This window comes from Nasonia vitripennis, chromosome 1 (genome assembly GCF_009193385.2).
Source record: "Nasonia vitripennis strain AsymCx chromosome 1, Nvit_psr_1.1, whole genome shotgun sequence".
In the NCBI taxonomy this organism is placed as follows: domain Eukaryota; kingdom Metazoa; phylum Arthropoda; class Insecta; order Hymenoptera; family Pteromalidae; genus Nasonia; species Nasonia vitripennis.
The window spans coordinates 16393343-16411422 of record NC_045757.1 but is presented as its reverse complement, the minus strand read 5'-3'; the positions used below and the strand labels follow the sequence as shown (position 1 = coordinate 16411422).

At 35.5% G+C, this 18080-nt stretch overlaps 1 protein-coding gene across 4 annotated transcripts in view; it reads right to left on the bottom strand.

Annotated features, from left to right (window-relative positions):
- The window catches only part of LOC100678185, a 37242-nt gene that overhangs the window by 4100 nt on the left and 15062 nt on the right, over nucleotides 1-18080 (bottom strand). For all 4 annotated transcript variants that reach the window (XR_004226967.2, XR_004226968.1, XM_031925594.2 and 1 more), the window contains exons 2-8: nucleotides 8127-8849; nucleotides 7189-7255; nucleotides 6395-6435; nucleotides 5897-6322; nucleotides 1897-3855; nucleotides 1033-1167; nucleotides 129-224 (exon numbers count right to left, since the gene is read on the bottom strand). Coding sequence is in view for 2 of the 4 variants with exons in the window: in XM_031925594.2 (XP_031781454.1) it covers nucleotides 129-224; nucleotides 1033-1167; nucleotides 1897-3855; nucleotides 5897-6322; nucleotides 6395-6435; nucleotides 7189-7255; nucleotides 8127-8849 (3447 nt within the window). In the remaining 2 variants the exon portion in view is untranslated. The remainder of the gene's footprint in view (nucleotides 1-128; nucleotides 225-1032; nucleotides 1168-1896; nucleotides 3856-5896; nucleotides 6323-6394; nucleotides 6436-7188; nucleotides 7256-8126; nucleotides 8850-18080) is intronic.

Below are 18080 nucleotides of genomic sequence, written 5' to 3'. Positions count from 1 at the left end.
ATTAAATTAAATGAAAATTAATAGAGCATAGGTATTGGATTAGATTATTATCAAGGAGAAGTGAATTTCAAATAAGTTTGTGTAATTGTAATTTACAGTCTATCAAGAAAAATGCATGCAATAATTACCTGAGAATTTTCGTGGTTGATAGCGACCATTTTTACTTCGTTTCTTAAAAAATCCAGTGGAAAATACAGGCTTTTTTGGCTTACTTTTGATTGTTTCTAAAAGTATAACAATGAAAAAGTATAAATTAGATGATAGTCGAAATAAAATTTCAACTGTTAAATATTACAAACAACTAAAAAATCAAATAAAATTTAGGGTATTCAAGTATGAAATCTCAAATATTTCAAATAAGAATATGTAAATCGATTTTTGAAAGTGAATCCGAATACCCTGGTAAAAAAATTAACCATAACTGGTCAGTCCACCAACTGCCGCCAACTATTAAATATAATATAGTCATACATAAGCCCGCATCTGCAGCTAGCACGGCGCATGCACGCTGCGCTCGAGCCATGTGCTCAACTTCAAAATTTAACCTAACATATGCTTATTTAATTAACAGAGTTCGCGGTATTGAGTACGTTATTCATTCACCTACTGATTGTTTATTAATCTTATGACATTGTAAATGCGCTATTTGGAATGTAAATGAATTTTATTCGGTGTTTTTTACGTTTTAAAATTTCACCATCGGTCAGAGAACCACCACTAAAAAACTGTGAGAAAAATAACGGGATTTTGGCCAACCGATACTAAAATCGTTCGCCAAACCTTGCAGAATTGGTAAAGCGATGGTAGACATTTGGTGACCGTTATTACCAGGGTAGTGGATCATCCTATAACTATATCTGATTAGTACCATTCAAAGCGGGTTTTAGTCAAAAATAATTTTATTTATGCAAAGTAATTTACAGTATTAAATAAGTCTATTGAAAAGGTATTTTGTTATTAAATCTTTAGTTGATAATAATTTGAACAGTATCTTAAGTTGAATTTTAATCATTATTAGTCATTTAAATTTACCTTCAGGCTTAGATCTTGTTGGAAGTGGGCTGCTTTCAGGTGATAAATGGTTATCACTGGGTTCATAATCGGAGTCTGAATCTGATGTAGTTGCATGCTGTGCTTCTGAATTATGATGAACTACTGAACCGTTGGCTACAAATTAGTTAATTATATTAATATTGTAACAATATGGTTTATTGCACATAATATGTTTAGCAACGCATGTATAGATTTATACTTTTTGATAACTGTGAAAAGGCATTCAAGTAACTGTTGTTAAATATAGAAAGTTATAGTTATTAGGTTAAAGTTTGAAATACAGTATGCTTAATGTCAAAGTCAAAAAACTTAAAAATCGTTCATGTGTTGCATAATAATATATTATGTACCAATGACGTAAAGTGGGCCTTTTTAGACGGAGTGTGGAGTTTGCAGTACGAGTCGAGGCGAGCTAGCACGAGCCGAAGACGAGTATTGCAACCACACAAGTGCACACCATATTTTTTGTAAAGCACGGACGTATTTTCGCGTTTTTTTCGTGCGCGGGGCTGACGTAATTGTTTTTTTACACGGCAACCATGCGCTTGTTCGAATATTATAGAAAGATAAATTTAATGTTATTAATACATCAAAATCAAGGTTTTTTAAAAGAGCGGAACTTTATTGCCCGCTTAATAGGTAAATGAAGTCTTTTTTTCCCGTTAACACTTTTTTGCGCTATTAAACGGACAATAAAAACTTTGTTGCTCTCTAAAAAAACTTTTTTGCCCGCCGGTCAAAAAAAGAGTCAATTTAATCCCGATTAATAGGTACGAAAAACGCGAAAATCGTTTGTTTGTTACAAAAATAATATTAGATACTTATAATTATCGGTATCTTTACCTTGGGATTTTTTCGTTGGAGCAGAACGTGTTTCTGTTGATGAATGGCCATTGCTATATTCAACGTCTAAGCCTGAAGATGGCTGGTTTTTCTGACATACATCAGTAGATTTTTTGTTACTTATCGGTGTGCTTTTTCCCTGTGCTGATTTTAACAGCTGAGACATTTTGAGAAGCTCTCTCGTCGGCTGACTGATTCTATAATATTCTTTGTGAATGCCTTCAGCATGGCCAAGGAAGTTACACAAATCTGTTACGTCATCGTCCGGAAAGTGGTTAATGGCTCCCCATGTAGCTACTTGCTTCCGCAATTTTGTTCCTCTCAATGTAGCAGGTAAATTTGCACCACATTTTGCACTAAATTTCTCCATAAACATGTACGCTTCAAAATACATAAATCTGTCTAAATTCTCACATGGTTTTGCAAACACAAAATTATTCTCCTTAGAAATTTTCAGTTTTTGAAGATTTTTGCTATCTTTTCGAACATTGACGATCAGATTCATGCTATCAATAAGAGATTCGTGAACCATGAGTCCAACGTTGCGGATACCCCTCTTACCTGGGATACTCAATCGAACATATGAACGAGCTATTTCTTGAGCCTCCGGACATAATTTGAGGTAGTATTCATCTGTTTCGTCTTCAGTTATTCTGGTTATCCATTCTTCACTTATATCCTCAATTAGTAACCGAGACAACTCCCCTTGTCGTTTCCTATTAAATAATTGTAAGAGAACAACAACTGTTTGGCAAAGCAAATTATACATATCCACAGTAAATTCTTTTTTCAATGCTTCATATGCTTTTTGTCGAACTCCTTCTACATAATCAGTTAGCTTTTCGATGTCATCAGCAGTTGGGATGATTTCTTTTTTTCTTCTAGTCTTTTGCAGTTTTGCAAGTTTAGATTGTTTGTTTAATGTTTTTATAAAACGAGACACTAAGCGAAGATATGATTCTGCTTGTTCTCTTTCACTCTTTAAGTTTCTTGCATAACATAGATCTATATAGAAATCTGCGACTTTCTTTAGTAAAGTTCCAAGTTCAATAGCTACAGCTGGGTTTTTCACTTTTACTGTATCGTGATCAAATTCTGCAATAAATTTAATCGCATCCTTACTTAAGTCTATTTTAGTGCCGTCAATAAAAAAATCTAAAGGTTTTTTCTCACTATCTTTATTTAAGGAAAGTAATTTCAAATAAAACCGTCCTAATAATCTCAAATGCCGTCGAATTTGATCTTCATTTTGAACTTCTGTCAACAGTTCTGTCATTTCATTACCATATAATATAATTAATTCATCGTGTTTCAGTAATTTAACTTCATCGTCGTCGCGCATTATAGGTATAATTTTTTTTCGTAGAACATTGTTCGCTAACTCGTGTATATCCGGATTGACTAAGCGACTTTGTTGCAAAGCTCCTTTAGTTCCTATAAACTTTACTTTCGTGCACGCACTTCTATGATGTCTGAAATTAGTTTTACTAACGTAAACCAGACAGTTGTCACATGGAACATAATTTTCAGCCAATTTTAGGACTCTAGGAGATTTATTAGGATCTTGTTCATTCGCTTGATCAGCAGGTTTATTAGGTCGCCTTGCAACCAGCAATTGCTTCCCGGCACCTTTTTGCGTAGTGTTGAATATATAGTCTCCTAATTTTACTAAAGCTCGAAATTTAGAAATCTGTAGTTCTTTAGGAAGTTGAAGAATTTTACAAACAATGTCTTCCGTTTTATGCGTCGTTCGTATATGTCTAGGCATTTTACCGTATTTTATTTTTACACAAAAGGGGCAGCAATGTGGCTTTTCACCTTCAGTAGTTAAATATCTATCTTCCAGAGAAGGTCCTTTATGTCCCTTAACGTTTACTATTTTATCTTTTAACATTTTTCTAATTATGTTTTCAACTTCTTCTGCGTATTCGTCAAGATCTTTCGTATTTGTACAGATATCTGAAAATAAAAATACGTTAATATTAGTAATTATTCAGAAAACAAAATATATTTCACTCTATGAATAATAGTTGAATAATGCTCTTATATATTTTTATAAGCTGAAAAGTGGATTAATGGCGTATTTTCCAAATTTTTATTCGTAACTATACCGACCCTAGGTTGCAAGTATCACTCCTCGGGAGTAAAATGTAACTTCACGCGCTTAGTACAAAAATACGATTTAGATCTAGTGATATTATCTATTAACGATTAAAAGCTTTCAAAAAATTATTGATCCAATGCTTTTTCTTTGAAAAAAGATAAATAATATATTGTATACTGAAGGCGTAAAGTGAGCTATTTTATACCTAGAGAAGAAAGTACAAGTAGAAGGTAACTGCCTTATTTTATTATATATTAATCCACCATTTTATTTGTTACAATCGTGTTTTTGAGCAACAGTAAAACTAATTATATTGCCCACTAAAAATATTTTTATCCTAATATCACTATAATTACACCTTAATTATACAATTGTTATAATAATATCAAATAAATACGCTAAGGATGTTCTACAAGTATTAAAAACGTATTGTGAAAACGTGATAATGTAAAACATTAATAATCTTACTATTTGTCTGAACATATAAATAACTATAATAATAATTCGAACTGTTTTGAAAATAGCTAACAAGATATATGTGTGTATATATATATATATATATATATATATATATATATATATATATATATATATATATATATATATATATATACTAGTGGGGCTCCGCCCCCCTGCTCGCTTCGCTCGCCAACCCCCTATTGTAGTTTCTGTGTGATTTTATCTTCAAAATTTTATTTTCATGAACTGATAATTATGTTCTGGATGGTTGAAAATGATCGATCTTATTGTATAAGAAAACCTGTTACTGGAAGTAAAAGTATTGTTTAACATTGAACTTCTACTATTAATGGCATTTAAAATAGTTTTAGCTAGTTTTTGAAGTTTTCTGACGCTTGAAATTCATCATTTGAATTTATATATATATATTTTTTTTAAATTAATTTTAATTTTTTTTAATGTTCTTAATGTTTAAATCTTTGTGCCGCAAAAGGCATCTATAAAATGATAGACTTTTCGAGTTGCGCGCCATTGGGAGACGTGAGGTGATCCTGAAAATTAAATTATTTGGAAAACTGTCTCTTTATTCTGTCTCTCTAGTTCTGTCTGACTACTCATATTACCTGAAAATTCATCGAGGTCTTTGATCTCGCTTATCTTGTCCATTTTGTTGTTTATTCAATCAGTGAATCATCTATAATGATTATACTTTATGATGGTTCTTTGAGTTCTTTGAACTCAATTATTCCCTAACTTATTTACACGTTATTAATAATTAACTTTAATCTTATAACTTAAATAAAATTAGAGATCTTCAATATCTGGTTCTCTTGGAACTGATACTTCTTACCTTAACCTAAACCTTAATTCTATTTAATATTATCCAATTTAAATCTATTTAATCATAATATGTTATAAATTTGTATTTAATTGGACTGTTAATGCGGCCTTATTTTACTACGCAATAGCGTTGTGAAAGTATGACGGTCTCAAGCCCCATAACGCAGAGAGCAGTCATGTTATTTGGTGGGGGGTGGTGGGGGGGCCAGGCGGGGGGTGGTGGGGGGGCGCTGGGGGGTGGTGGGGGGGCCAGGCGGGGGGTGGTGGGGGGGCGCTGGGGGGTGGTGGGGGGCGGTGGGGGGGTGGTGGGGGGGTTTTTGAGATTTTCGAAAATAACAGAAAAATGAAAGAATTTTACGTGTTTTGGTGGGGGGCCAAGGTGGGGGGGTGGTGGAGGGGTGGTGGGGGGTGGTGGGGGGTAGTGGGGGGGTGGTGGGGGGGAGTCTTGCCAAAATGACTATATAATATAGGAAGATATATATATATATATATATATATATATATATATATATATATATATATATATATATATATATATATATATATATATATATATATATATATATATATATATATGAGCAATGATTTAGAACGAACCTTTAATTTGATCTTCAACAGAAACTTGATCAGATTCATCCGAATTAACATTTTGATTAACAGCAACTGCTTCCACATCTTCATTAGAATCAGGAACGGATGATTTTGGTACGTTTGCAATATCAATACCTGAATCTTTTTCACCATTCATTAATTCCAAATTGCTATCGTGACTATGATTAGAATTATACTCTTGTGTATCTTGAAATTGGCCATCTTCTAGGCCATTTAAGATGTCCATTCTGTTTTCATTAGTGTAAGTATTCGAGGTTACGCTATTATTTAAATCTACTTGGATTTCCCTTCGGTCTATTAATACAGACGTATCAGCATGCATAATTTCCATCGCATTTATATCCATGTTAAAACTAACTTCATTGTTAATAGGATGAGATGAACTATTGGCTTTGCTACCAATAATTGCACCTAAAAACATAAATACGCATTACATTGATTGTTATTACGTAAAAAATAAGTTGCGAATAAAATTTAATCTACCGTCTTCTTTGGCAGCGAAAACTTTCTCCAGTAAATCTTTCCTGAAAATTAAATGATTGAAAATTATTATATAATTATAAAATAAGATTAACATGATAAACATTAAATTAATTATTTATTAAATTTTATAGCACTGCGTGGAATGAAACCTCATTTATGTTACACTTATCTGTGGAATAAGTAGCCCTTTCTTGCACCGTGATAATCGCACTCGCTGCGCTCGTGCGCTAACTTCACGCTGCCAAAATGGACTGCTTATTCCACGAATAAGCGTGACAATGGATTTATTCTAGTGAGTGCTATAAAATATCGTATGATACACGTGGAATGAGTCGTCCTTCATGGCACGGCATTAAACGCACTCGCTGCGCTCGGGCGCTTATACACGCCGTGCCGTAATTCCACTAGTATCGTAATGTACTATTAAGTAAACAGAAAATTGATAATAATAAAAATGAAATGAATTTTTTTTATTAGATTTATCAAGGAATGTTACGTATGAAAACCTTACAGGTATCTCATCACAATAAGAGAACAATTTAAAAAGTGAATCGTCGGCGGCATCCGTGGCTCAAATGACAGAGTCAGCTTGCAAGTCAGAGATTCAAGATTCGTGTCTGAGACTCACTATTTTTAGAATAATTAAAAAACTTACAGCATGAAGTATGAAATAAAACTTTAAAATATTAATTTCGTTTTATTCGCTGTTTTGATAACAAATTTGACGCAGAAGCCGTTTCCGTTTTACCTTTAGAGAAAATATCAAGTAATATAAAATAATTTCTGAATCTCACCCATTTAAATTGACTGAAGAAGACATGTCTAACAATGAACTTTGTAACACGCCAAATGACAATTGTTCTGCACCATTATAGATCCAGAATAATGAAAAAAAATTTAAATATGGCGAAATAATAAGAATAAAAAATAAATTGTAAAATTTATAACGGTGTGCTGGGTGCAGTTGTTCAGTTTCCAGCTCCGCTATAATCAAGGTCCGTAGACCTCGTTACTCTCGAGAAAGAGAGTCGTCGGGATAGCACCTAGTGCTGAATAGGTTCCGGCCAGGCCAGTTACGCTGCGATCTCGTACATATACGAGACGCAAGCCCGCGGAGGCGGCTGGGTCGGTGATGGAGCGAGATACAAGTGTACGCGTAGGAACACGCAAAATAACGACTACCGAGATTGTTGAGGGACAGTCACATCGTTTATTGATAAGCTATATACAGGGCTTGCATGCGAGCAAGCGAGGTCGCAGGTACGAGGGAGGATAAGGAGAGCCCTGGCGAGTGTAGCGTGTGAGAGAGAGAGAGAGAGCTGGCACTTACAGTTAGCCGGTATCGCCCTAATGTTCGCTGTCAGCAGTCGGAACCCCGTCGGTGCAGTTCTGGATGCGGTAGCGAGACGCAACGTCGTATACGCACGCACACTCACACACTTCGACTTTCACTCTCTTAGCAGCTATCTCCCGAAAGTACTGAGCGTCTCGCGAGGAGTCGGTTCAAAGGTCGGATCGTATCTGGCGGCACGCGTCTCAGTCGCGTGTCGCCGAATTTTCTCTCTCTCTCCCTCTCTCTCCGCCTCTCTCGTGTCGTCCAGCGGCTCTCCCCGCCTTGCCAGCGCTGGTACCTGTAACAGTGTGAATTTAGTACAAGTCTTTCTTCTCGCGGCATGCTGAGCTTATGACGTGCTAATATCGCCCGTCATAAATTAATAAAGAAAAATTATACCTGGTAAGTCCAATTCTGGAAAATCTAAGGTGTACGTCGAATTAACGTTTGGTAATGTCGATTCTTGTATTTCTTGTTCTGGAATTTTTTGTGTAATAGATGTAGCAGTTAGAAATGAATTAGGTAGATCTCTCGAAAAATGATTATTGAGTTTTATCGAATCATTAAATCCTTTTGCCAGAACGGGATCAACTTCTGACATCATCTGTTTACGTGGATCTATTGTACTTTCAACAAATTCTACACGTTTTTTGTTAGGGGATGAATGTGTCATACTACCAGAAATATTAAAGCTGTCATTGAATTCTTCTACGAACTCATTCATGCTTCTTCTGTCCAAAACATCTTCAGAAACAAGTGGACTCGAACTTGTACTTTCAATTTCTCCAGCAAATCCTTCATCGTCCGTATTTGAATACGTTTTTCTGATCTTTGAATCACTAAGTGAATAAGAACCAACACTGTAACCTGCAGTATCATTGCTTGTGGTATCTGTTTCACTTGGCAGATGAGACCATTCCTGATAGTCACATAAGGAATTTGTACAACTTGAAGATCTGGAATCGTCTTTGGAATTTTCCAAAGCAATGCCATTCCCTACAGAATTAGACTGCAAAGTTGTCCATGCTTTATTAATGTAAATTCCATCTACTTTTTTTAAGCAAAGCTTAGGAATACCACTATTTACGTTGGACATAATGTCAGTTAAAAAATGCAAGTCATCTGAAAAATATACATTTAAAGGGAAATCATAAATGATTGTAATGAATTGTAAACAATTCATTAGAAATGTTGCAAGGATGAATATAGACTGATGTAATATCAGAATATATCCACTGCAGAACAACGCAAAATAAAAGCAGTAAAAATTATTTGTAAAGTATAGTTTTTACATTTGATTTTGTCCTTAATGAAAAATATTCATAAAAAACTAAGAGTAATAGCCCTTTAGATAGCATTATACATCTTTAATGTATATTTTGAAAATGCACAATTAGTAATAGACGTAGCGTCAAGGAGATCTGAAAGTAGCAATATGTTATAGTATTATTAAAGTTTTGAGCAAAGATGAATCCGTGGTATACCACCTTCCACGGGCTTGAAGGGTCTATAATTTAAGGGTAATATAATTTTTTTGTAATACACAAACGATTTTCGCGTTTTTCGTACCTATTAATCGGGACTAAAGTGACTCTTTTTTGACCGGCCGAAAAAAAACTTTTTAGCCCGCTTAATAGGGCAAAAAAATTTTAGCGGAAAAATAGTACATTATGCAACAAGGGACTAAAGTCTATAATTATTCCCGCGGGTGGGTTTACTGCCCTCGCTGCGCTCGAGGGAATAATCGACTTTAGTCACGTGTTGCATATAGAACTTTATTCACGACTTGACTATGTATAGCACTTTATTCCTTGGAAAAATGGGACTTAAGTCAATTCAAATGAAATCTTCAAAAATTTTCAAATGTTTCTAAAATTTTGTTTTTTCATTTTTTAAACATTTTTAAAATTTTTGTATCAATAAATGTTGAAATATTCCGGTTACAAAACTAAATCTCGGACCATACTCGAACTTAAGAAAGGTCCATTCATGCGTTTTTATATTTTATGGCTCGCTCGGATTACGACGCGGGGTGCAGCGGCACGTAGTGCGACGCGGACTTCTTGGAGGGTCTAGCCATCTGGAGTCTGTCTGTAGGGCTAGAATAGGACCATTGTTTTAGGCAGTTTTCCTGCATCGCTATGCACCGCCGATATGCGCTAGGAGTTTAGTCTGCGACAGAATCTCATAGAGTCTAGATGTGCTCCGTACTCCTTCTCTCTGCTACTCAGAATAAAAGTCTTATTTAATTGATAAAAAAATTTTAAAAATGTTTAAAAAATGAAAAAACAAAATTTTAGAAACATTTGAAAATTTTTGAAGATTTCATTTGAATTGACTTAAGTCCCATTTTTCCAAGGAATAAAGTGCTATACATAGTCAAGTCGTGAATAAAGTTCTATATGCAACACGTGACTAAAGTCGATTATTCCCTCGAGCGCAGCGAGGGCAGTAAACCCACTCGCGGGTATAATCATCGACTTTAGTCCCTTGTTGCATAATGTACTATTTTGAAGCAATATATATTGAACAAATGCTGCAATCAATAAAAGAAATTAAAAAGTGTTATGTTCTTGAACACTTTGCATAATTATATAACTAAATAAATTTGAACACCATCGAAATCTTTTGTTTTTTCATTAAACCCTTTACGTAATAATTTATCTCATTTTATTCATATTTTATTATTATCAATTCTGTTTAAATAAAATCAATTGTTTATTTATAATATGAATAAATTTATCGCTTTATAATGTTCGAACAAGCGCATGGTTGCCGTGTCAAAAAACAGTCACGTCAGCCCCGATTAACACGCACGAAAAATCGCGAAAATACGTCCGTGCATTACAAAAAATATGGTGTGCATCAAGGGCTAAGTGGGCTTTTTGTCCAAAAAAGGCCACTTTACGCCCTTGATACACAATATACTATTTTGTAACATATGCACGATTTTCGCGTTTTTCGTACCTATTAAGCGGACGTAAAGTACCATTCTTTTATCGGCGGGCGAAAAAAGTGAGCAGCGGCCAAAAAATTTTTGCTCCTGACAAAATTTTGTTTGAAAATGCAAATTATAAGTTTCTGAGTCATATTTTCTAAATATTTATAGGTGTGTAGTGGCCGTGTAAAAAAGGCTAATTTACTCCTGCTTCATAGCCATGAAAAACGCGAAAATTAATACATGCGTCAAAAAAATATGGTGTGTACCAAGGGCTAAGTGGGCTTTTTGACCTCGTGTGGAGTTTGCAGTACTCGTCTTCGGCTCGGTATATACGCACTCGCCTTCGGCACGTGCTACCTCGCATTCGACTCGTACTGCAACCTCCACACTCGGTCTAAAAAGGCCCACTTTACGCCCTTGATATACAATAAACTATTTCGAACTCGATTGAAATTTTGCTTATGACGCCGGATTTAAGACAGGCGTAGGTGTAATGAGCATACCTTAAAAACTTTAGAACTCTAAAATTCATCCAGAAACACAAACCTATACGGTATAAGACAAAAGAAATGAATCGTTGTTATTAAAATTCCTGAAACAGTGTATAAATAAAAAAGGTAATAATGATTAATTGGTCAAAAAAGTTGTTTTGCCCGCTAATAGTATATTACACACTTCCAATTTTCCTCCCGTGGTTTGTATACGATTTTACTTGAATAGCGAGTGGGAAGTGACAATTCCCGCCCGCGCAGTATATATAACTTTTTTGCCAAATAACTTTTTTGCAAGCAAATAACTTTTTTGCAAGCAAATAACTTTTTTGCCCGCCGATCAAAAAAGAGTCACTTTAGTCCCGATTAATAGGTACGAAAAACTCAAAAATCGTTCGTGTTACAAAGAAAATTTAAAATGAATACTATCGGTAATTTATTAATGTTTTTTAGTTTTGAAGTCAGTATTATTCACTTATGGCGTTACGATTTACCTTAGTTGCTATTATTTAATGCTGTCCCGATAAGCGCTAAATGTCCCAATAAGCACCGGTGCGTATAAGATTTGTCCCGATAAGCACCATACCATATTTATATACAACAATATTGCTTTCACGCAATCTTTTATGACTTTCTTGTTCAATATAAACGAATCCTTGACTTTTTTACTTATCCAGTTGAATTGCTAGTCTTCACTTCTTACTTTTCTTTTTGCGTTTCTCTTAAAAAATACATTCGCAAAAAAAACATCTTAAACTGGTTCAAAATCTTTCTGGATCTTCAAGAGAACATCTGGACATTATCTACAAAAATATCTGCCAACGTGCACATCATCATTGTGCAGAATTTTAGACTTACACATAGCAACCCACAGAACTCGTCTTGTTTTCTAACGCCTGCATATCACCTGGTTATACTCTTGAATAACTATTTGAGTATTTTACAAAACGAGATATGGATTAAACAACACTGGCGTAGCTACTTGTTAGCACATGGTTTTGACTTGCTACCCTTTTTCTTTAAATATTATATGCCCTAACGAACCCAAAAAAATTAGTATTTTAAGAGTGCTCCTAAAAATACCATACTTCCATATTTTGACCCTGAACTATTCGACATCACGCGGAATCGCTCATATATAAAATTTATCTCCGATTGAAATAATTGAAAGGATTACTATCGGTAATTAATTAATGTTTTTTTAGTATTTAACTCAGTTTTATCTTCTTATATCGTTACAATCTACCTTAAGTGCTAGTATTTAAAACCGTCCCGATAAGCGCCATCCGTCCCAATAAGCACCGATGTGTACATAATTTGTCCCGATAAGCACCATTCCACATTTATATACAACAATATTGCTTTCACAATCTTTTATGACTTCCCAGTTATATAAATGAATCTCAGAATTTATTACTCATTCAGCTGAAATACTAGTCTTCAGCACTAGCGTTTCTTTTTGCGTTTGTCTTAAAGAATGCATTCGCAAAATAACCAACTTCTACTGGTCAAACTTCCAGCATCTTCAAGAGAAAACTTGAACATAATTTACTTGAGACTCTTCCAACGTGAAGATCATTTTTCTGTAGAATGTTAAACCTACGTATAGCAACCCATAGAGCTCGTCTCGCGTTTCAAAGCCTGACTATCACTTGGTTATACTCTTCACTCATTATTTTAGTGATTTACAAAACCGGCTATAGGTTAAACAACCCTGGCGATAGTATAGTTAAACAAGCGGGATTTTTACTTAACCGTTACCCAATGCATAATGATTTGACGAACTAATAGCTATCGATCGCTTACATCGCCATATTAATATTATATTGCATACCAAGGGCGTAGAATATGCTGTTTTACCCCAAGTTTGGAAATGGCAGGCCGGGTAAAAGGATATATAGCTCGAACCGAGGGCGAGTGTGTCTGCGAGCTAAAGACGAGTACAGCAATATTCACACGAAAGACCACTTATACCTAGGTGCAGATCATATATTTTGTAACGCATGTATAGATTTTTACGTTTTTGTGCGTATTACGCGAGCCTACTGCAGTATTTTACAGATGCGGCAACCACACTCACCATTTTTTTAATTTAAAATAAAAATTCATACTGTCGAAGCTATTTGTTTAGCGGCTGTGTTTTAATTTTTATCGACCGCATATGCGAAGGTTACTTTATTCTGCTTTATTGGTCGCAAAAACGAGAAATCATTACCTGAGTTACAAAACGTGCTTTAGTTCCGCAAGTGCGTAAAAAGGAAAATTCTTGTTTTGTTGATGAAATAGATATTGAGTATATATAAATTGAATCTACGATTGAAATATTATATTGTGTACCAAGAGCGTAAAGAGTGCTTTTTGACTGAGTGTGGAATTTGCTGTACGAGTCGAGCACGAGCCGAAGGCGAGTGCGTTTGCAAGCCGAAGACGAGTATTGCAACCACACGAGGTCAAAAAGCCTACTTAGCCCTTGGTATGCACCATACTTTTTGTAAGGCGCGGACATATTTTCGTGTTTTTCATAAGTGTTATGCGGGGCTGACGTGATAATATTTTGACACGACAACCATACTCTTGTTCAAATAATACAGAATAGAAAAATTTAATTTTTTTATATGAATAATAAATATAAATAATGCAGATATTAAGCGGACAAAAAGTTTTTTGCCCGCTAAAGTAACTTATTTGCTCGCCGGTCAAAAAAGAGTTACTTTAGTCCCGATTTATTAATACGAAAAATGCGTATTAATTTATTAGTAGGAAAAATGCGAAAATCGTTCGTGTATTACAAAAGAATTTTAATTAAATACTATTGGTAATTTATTAATGTTTTTAGTATTGAAATCAGTATTATCCCCTTATGTCGTTACGATTTACCTTAGGTGCTATTATTTAATGCTGTCCCGATAAGCGCTAAATGTCTAAATATGCACCGGTACGTATAAGATTTGTCCCGATAAGCACCATTGCACATTTATTTACAACAATATTGCTTTCACGCAATCTTTCATGACTTTCTAGTTCTATAAATAAATCTCAGAATTGTTTACCTATTCAGCTGAATTGCCGCTCATTCAGTGAAACTGCAATAAAAACGTGACAGACTGAGGCCTTGAACCGAGACCCTCTGGCTCGCGAGGCAGGCACTCAGTCGTCGCGCCACGGCCGCCATCAGCATTGCACGTTTCTACTCGTTGTGTTATAGAAATTAGATACCCGTGACGTGTATCCACACGTGACACATCCTGGGCCCAGTGCGCGAAGCAATACATAACTCTTCTATAATCGGCACGCGTCGCTCGGATCCTCGTCATAACTTCATACTTCACAGGACGAAACACATATTAGACGCATTATATATAATTTTATTCTCCTTAGTAGATAAGACAGGCAACTACGAATAGACAATCCACTTGCAAACGTCATGGTAAGATCCCACTTCTTTGAAACTGGAAAATATTAAGATTGAAAGTGCAATGAAAAAGTGACGGACCCCGGGCTTGAATCGAAATCCTCTTGCGAGGCAGATACTAAGTCGTCGCGCAACGTCCGCCACCCACATTGCACTTTTCTATTTCCTCTCTTATAGTAATTAGATTTCCGTGACGTGTATCCACACGTAGCAGCGTCTTTATCTAGTTCAAAAACTTCAAGGAAGAACATAAACATTATCTGCCAAAGCCGTAGTCAACGTGCACATCATCTTTACACATAGCAACCCGCAGAGCTCGTCCCGTATTCCAACACCTGGATATACTCTTGAATGTTTACTTCAGATTGCGATAGTATCATTAAACAATTTTTACATAACCGTTACCCAATATATAATGATTTGACGAACTAATAGCTATCGATTTCTTACATTGCTACATTAATATTATATGGTATACCAATGGCGTAAAGTGGTCTGTTTTAGCCCGAGTATGAAGATGGCAGGCCGAATCAAAGGCTAGATAGCTCAAACCGAAGGCGCGTGCGTCTGTATGCCGAGGCGGAGTTGTAACGCATTTATGGATTTTTACTTTTTCTTGGCGTATGAAGCGGTACTAGTGCAATATTTTTCAGATGCTGCAACGACATTAACCATTTTTTTAAATTTAAAATAAAAATTCATACTATCAAAGCTACTTGTTTAGCGACTGTTTTTTTTTAATTTTTATCGACCGCATAGGCAAAGGTTACTTTATTCTGCTATATTGGCTGCGAAAACGGAAAATCCGTGCATGAGTTACAAAAAATGCTTTAGTTCCGCAAGTGCGAAAAAGAAAAATTCATGTGTTGTTGATCAAATGGGTATTCAGTGTATATAAATTGAATCTATGATTGAAATAGTATATTGCGTACCAAAGGCGTAAAGTGGGCTTTTTTAGTCAAAAAGTCCACTTAGCCCTTGGTGCACACCATATTGTATAGCACTGCGTGGAATAATCCTCACTTATGTCACACTTATCCGTGGTCAAAGTATCCCTTTTTTGCACCGTGATGATCGCACTCTTCACGCTAACTACAGCTGCAAAACTGGACTGTTAATTCCGCGGATAAGCGTGACAGAGGATTTATTTTAATGAGTGCTATAAAATATCGTACGATACACGTAAGATAAGTCGTCCTTCACGGCACGGCGTTAAGCTCACTCGTTGCGCTTCAGCGCTTACACTCGCCATGCCGTAAAGTACGACTTATTTCACTAGCATCGTAATGTACTATTTTGTAACGCGCGGGCGTATTTTCGTATTTTTCGTACGTATTTGCGGAGCTGACGAGACAATTTTTTGACAGGGCAACCATGCTCTTGTTCAATCAATATTGAAAAGCAAAATTCAATTTTTGTTATGAATTTTAAATAAATAATGCAAATACATCGAAATCGACGCTTTTTAAAAAGCGAACAAAAAACTTTTTTACCGCTTAATTAGTCAAAAAAGTTTTGTCTGTCCGCTAAAAATTTTTTGCTATATTAAGCGGGCAAGAAGTTTTTTTTGCCTGGTAAAAAAACCTTGTATGCCCGCCTGTCAAGAAAGAGTCACGTAAGTCCCAACTAATAGGTACAAAAAACTCGAAAATCGTTCGTGTGTTACAAAAAAATTGAAAATGATTAGTATCAGTAATTTATTAATGTTTTTCAGTTTTGAACTCAGTACTATCCCCTTATGGCGTTAAGCTTTACCTTAGGTGCTATTATTTAATGCTGTCCCAATAAGCACCGGTGCGCATAAGATTTGTCTCGATAAGCACCATACCATATTTATATACAACAATATTGCTTTCACGCAATCTTTTCTGACTTTCTTGTTCAATATAAATGAATCCTTGACTTTTTTACTTTTCTAGGTGAATTGCTAGTCTTCAGCTCTTGCTTTTCTTTTTGCGTTTCTCCTTGTTATCATGTATACTATCCTAATTTTCCCAAGGTTCACAAAAGTTTTCAATATTTCCTGAATTATATACCGACCACAGCACAATTTTTTTCCTATTTTCTATCACTGTATTTATAAGTCCTTCTTCTATCTCAGTTGTTTCTACATTATTTTCTTTCTCCCAACCCTATACCTATCAAAAATCCTCCTTTAGCCCTCCCTGTTTTTGCAACTCTCCTAGCAGGGATCACTTTCCAGACGTACTTTCTAGAAAATCTTTCTTCCAACTTACTCCTATCCTTCTCTTCTACCCAAGTTTCTAATAAGCATATAAAATCACCCTGCTCTAAAAATCTCCAGACATCCCTGTCTTTGCTCCATAGACCAGCTATGTTCCAAAAAATAAGCTTTTTTTTATTAATTGCCTCGCTTGTAATTTGACTAAATTCTGTGTTATCCCTTCCACAAATAGCATCCCTCCATTTCTGGTTTACATAAAATTCTTATCCCCTTCATTTGACCCGCTTTGTTCCTCCCTGCCCATTAATGCTTGTCTCCCATTACTTATTTCATTCTCAATTTCTTTTTCTATTGCCTTACGTTCCTCCCACTTAATCCACCTCCTCCTAAAGCATATTCTACCCGTATCTGCTTTTATATCCCAACCTTCCACTCTTTTCTTTTACCCATCTGTGTATATCCTATTGCTTCTTCCTATCCTCCGGACTCAGATCATTCTCTATATATACCCTGGATCCTGCCAGCTTACTTTTGTTTTTCATGATCTCCCCTTTCTCTTTATTTCCTACTCCCGCTACTATTACGTTCCAATTTTCCTCGCGAACTCTAAGTTTGCTTTAACCCCTATTTTGTTCTCTAAAAACTCTTTAACCCATTCCTTGAATTCCACATTCGCTTCTGGCATTATTCCCTTTATAACTGTTGTTTTTCCTGTCCATCCTATCCTGATCGTAAACTAACCTTTTCATTCTCATAATCTCTCTTTCCGATAACGAGACGCAGCTCTTCGCGCTCATACCGCTCTTCAGGCTCCACTGCGAACCCATGCCGCCCTCTGTCGACCGGCTAGCTAAGCTAAAACTCGATCTTATCTATATATTATCATAAAATTCCTTTTCCTTATCTTCCAAATCCTGCATTTTCTTCTCTACAATATTTACACGCTCCCTCAACTCTTTTGTTAACGCAACTAAATCTAATTTGTAAAAAATGGATGTATGGGGAGAATAGATATATGTATATTTCAAATAAAATAAGGTACGTTGTTATTTTGAGTACAAAATTCTGCGAGGCACAACTGGGATACCGTCGTTCGTCGAACTAATCTTAAAAAAAAAATTATATGCGCGCATGCACATTTATCAAATCACACACACTCACATACATGCTTTGACTTGCGCAGCGCGCCATCGTCGTCAACAAATTAAATGTGGCTTTGCTCTAAAAGACAAGCTTGTCTCCGCTACTATTTGAATGGCCGGCTCGATATCTATAACTTCGATTCAAATTCGTTCGCTTACAATGCGTCGATCACTGATGCTCT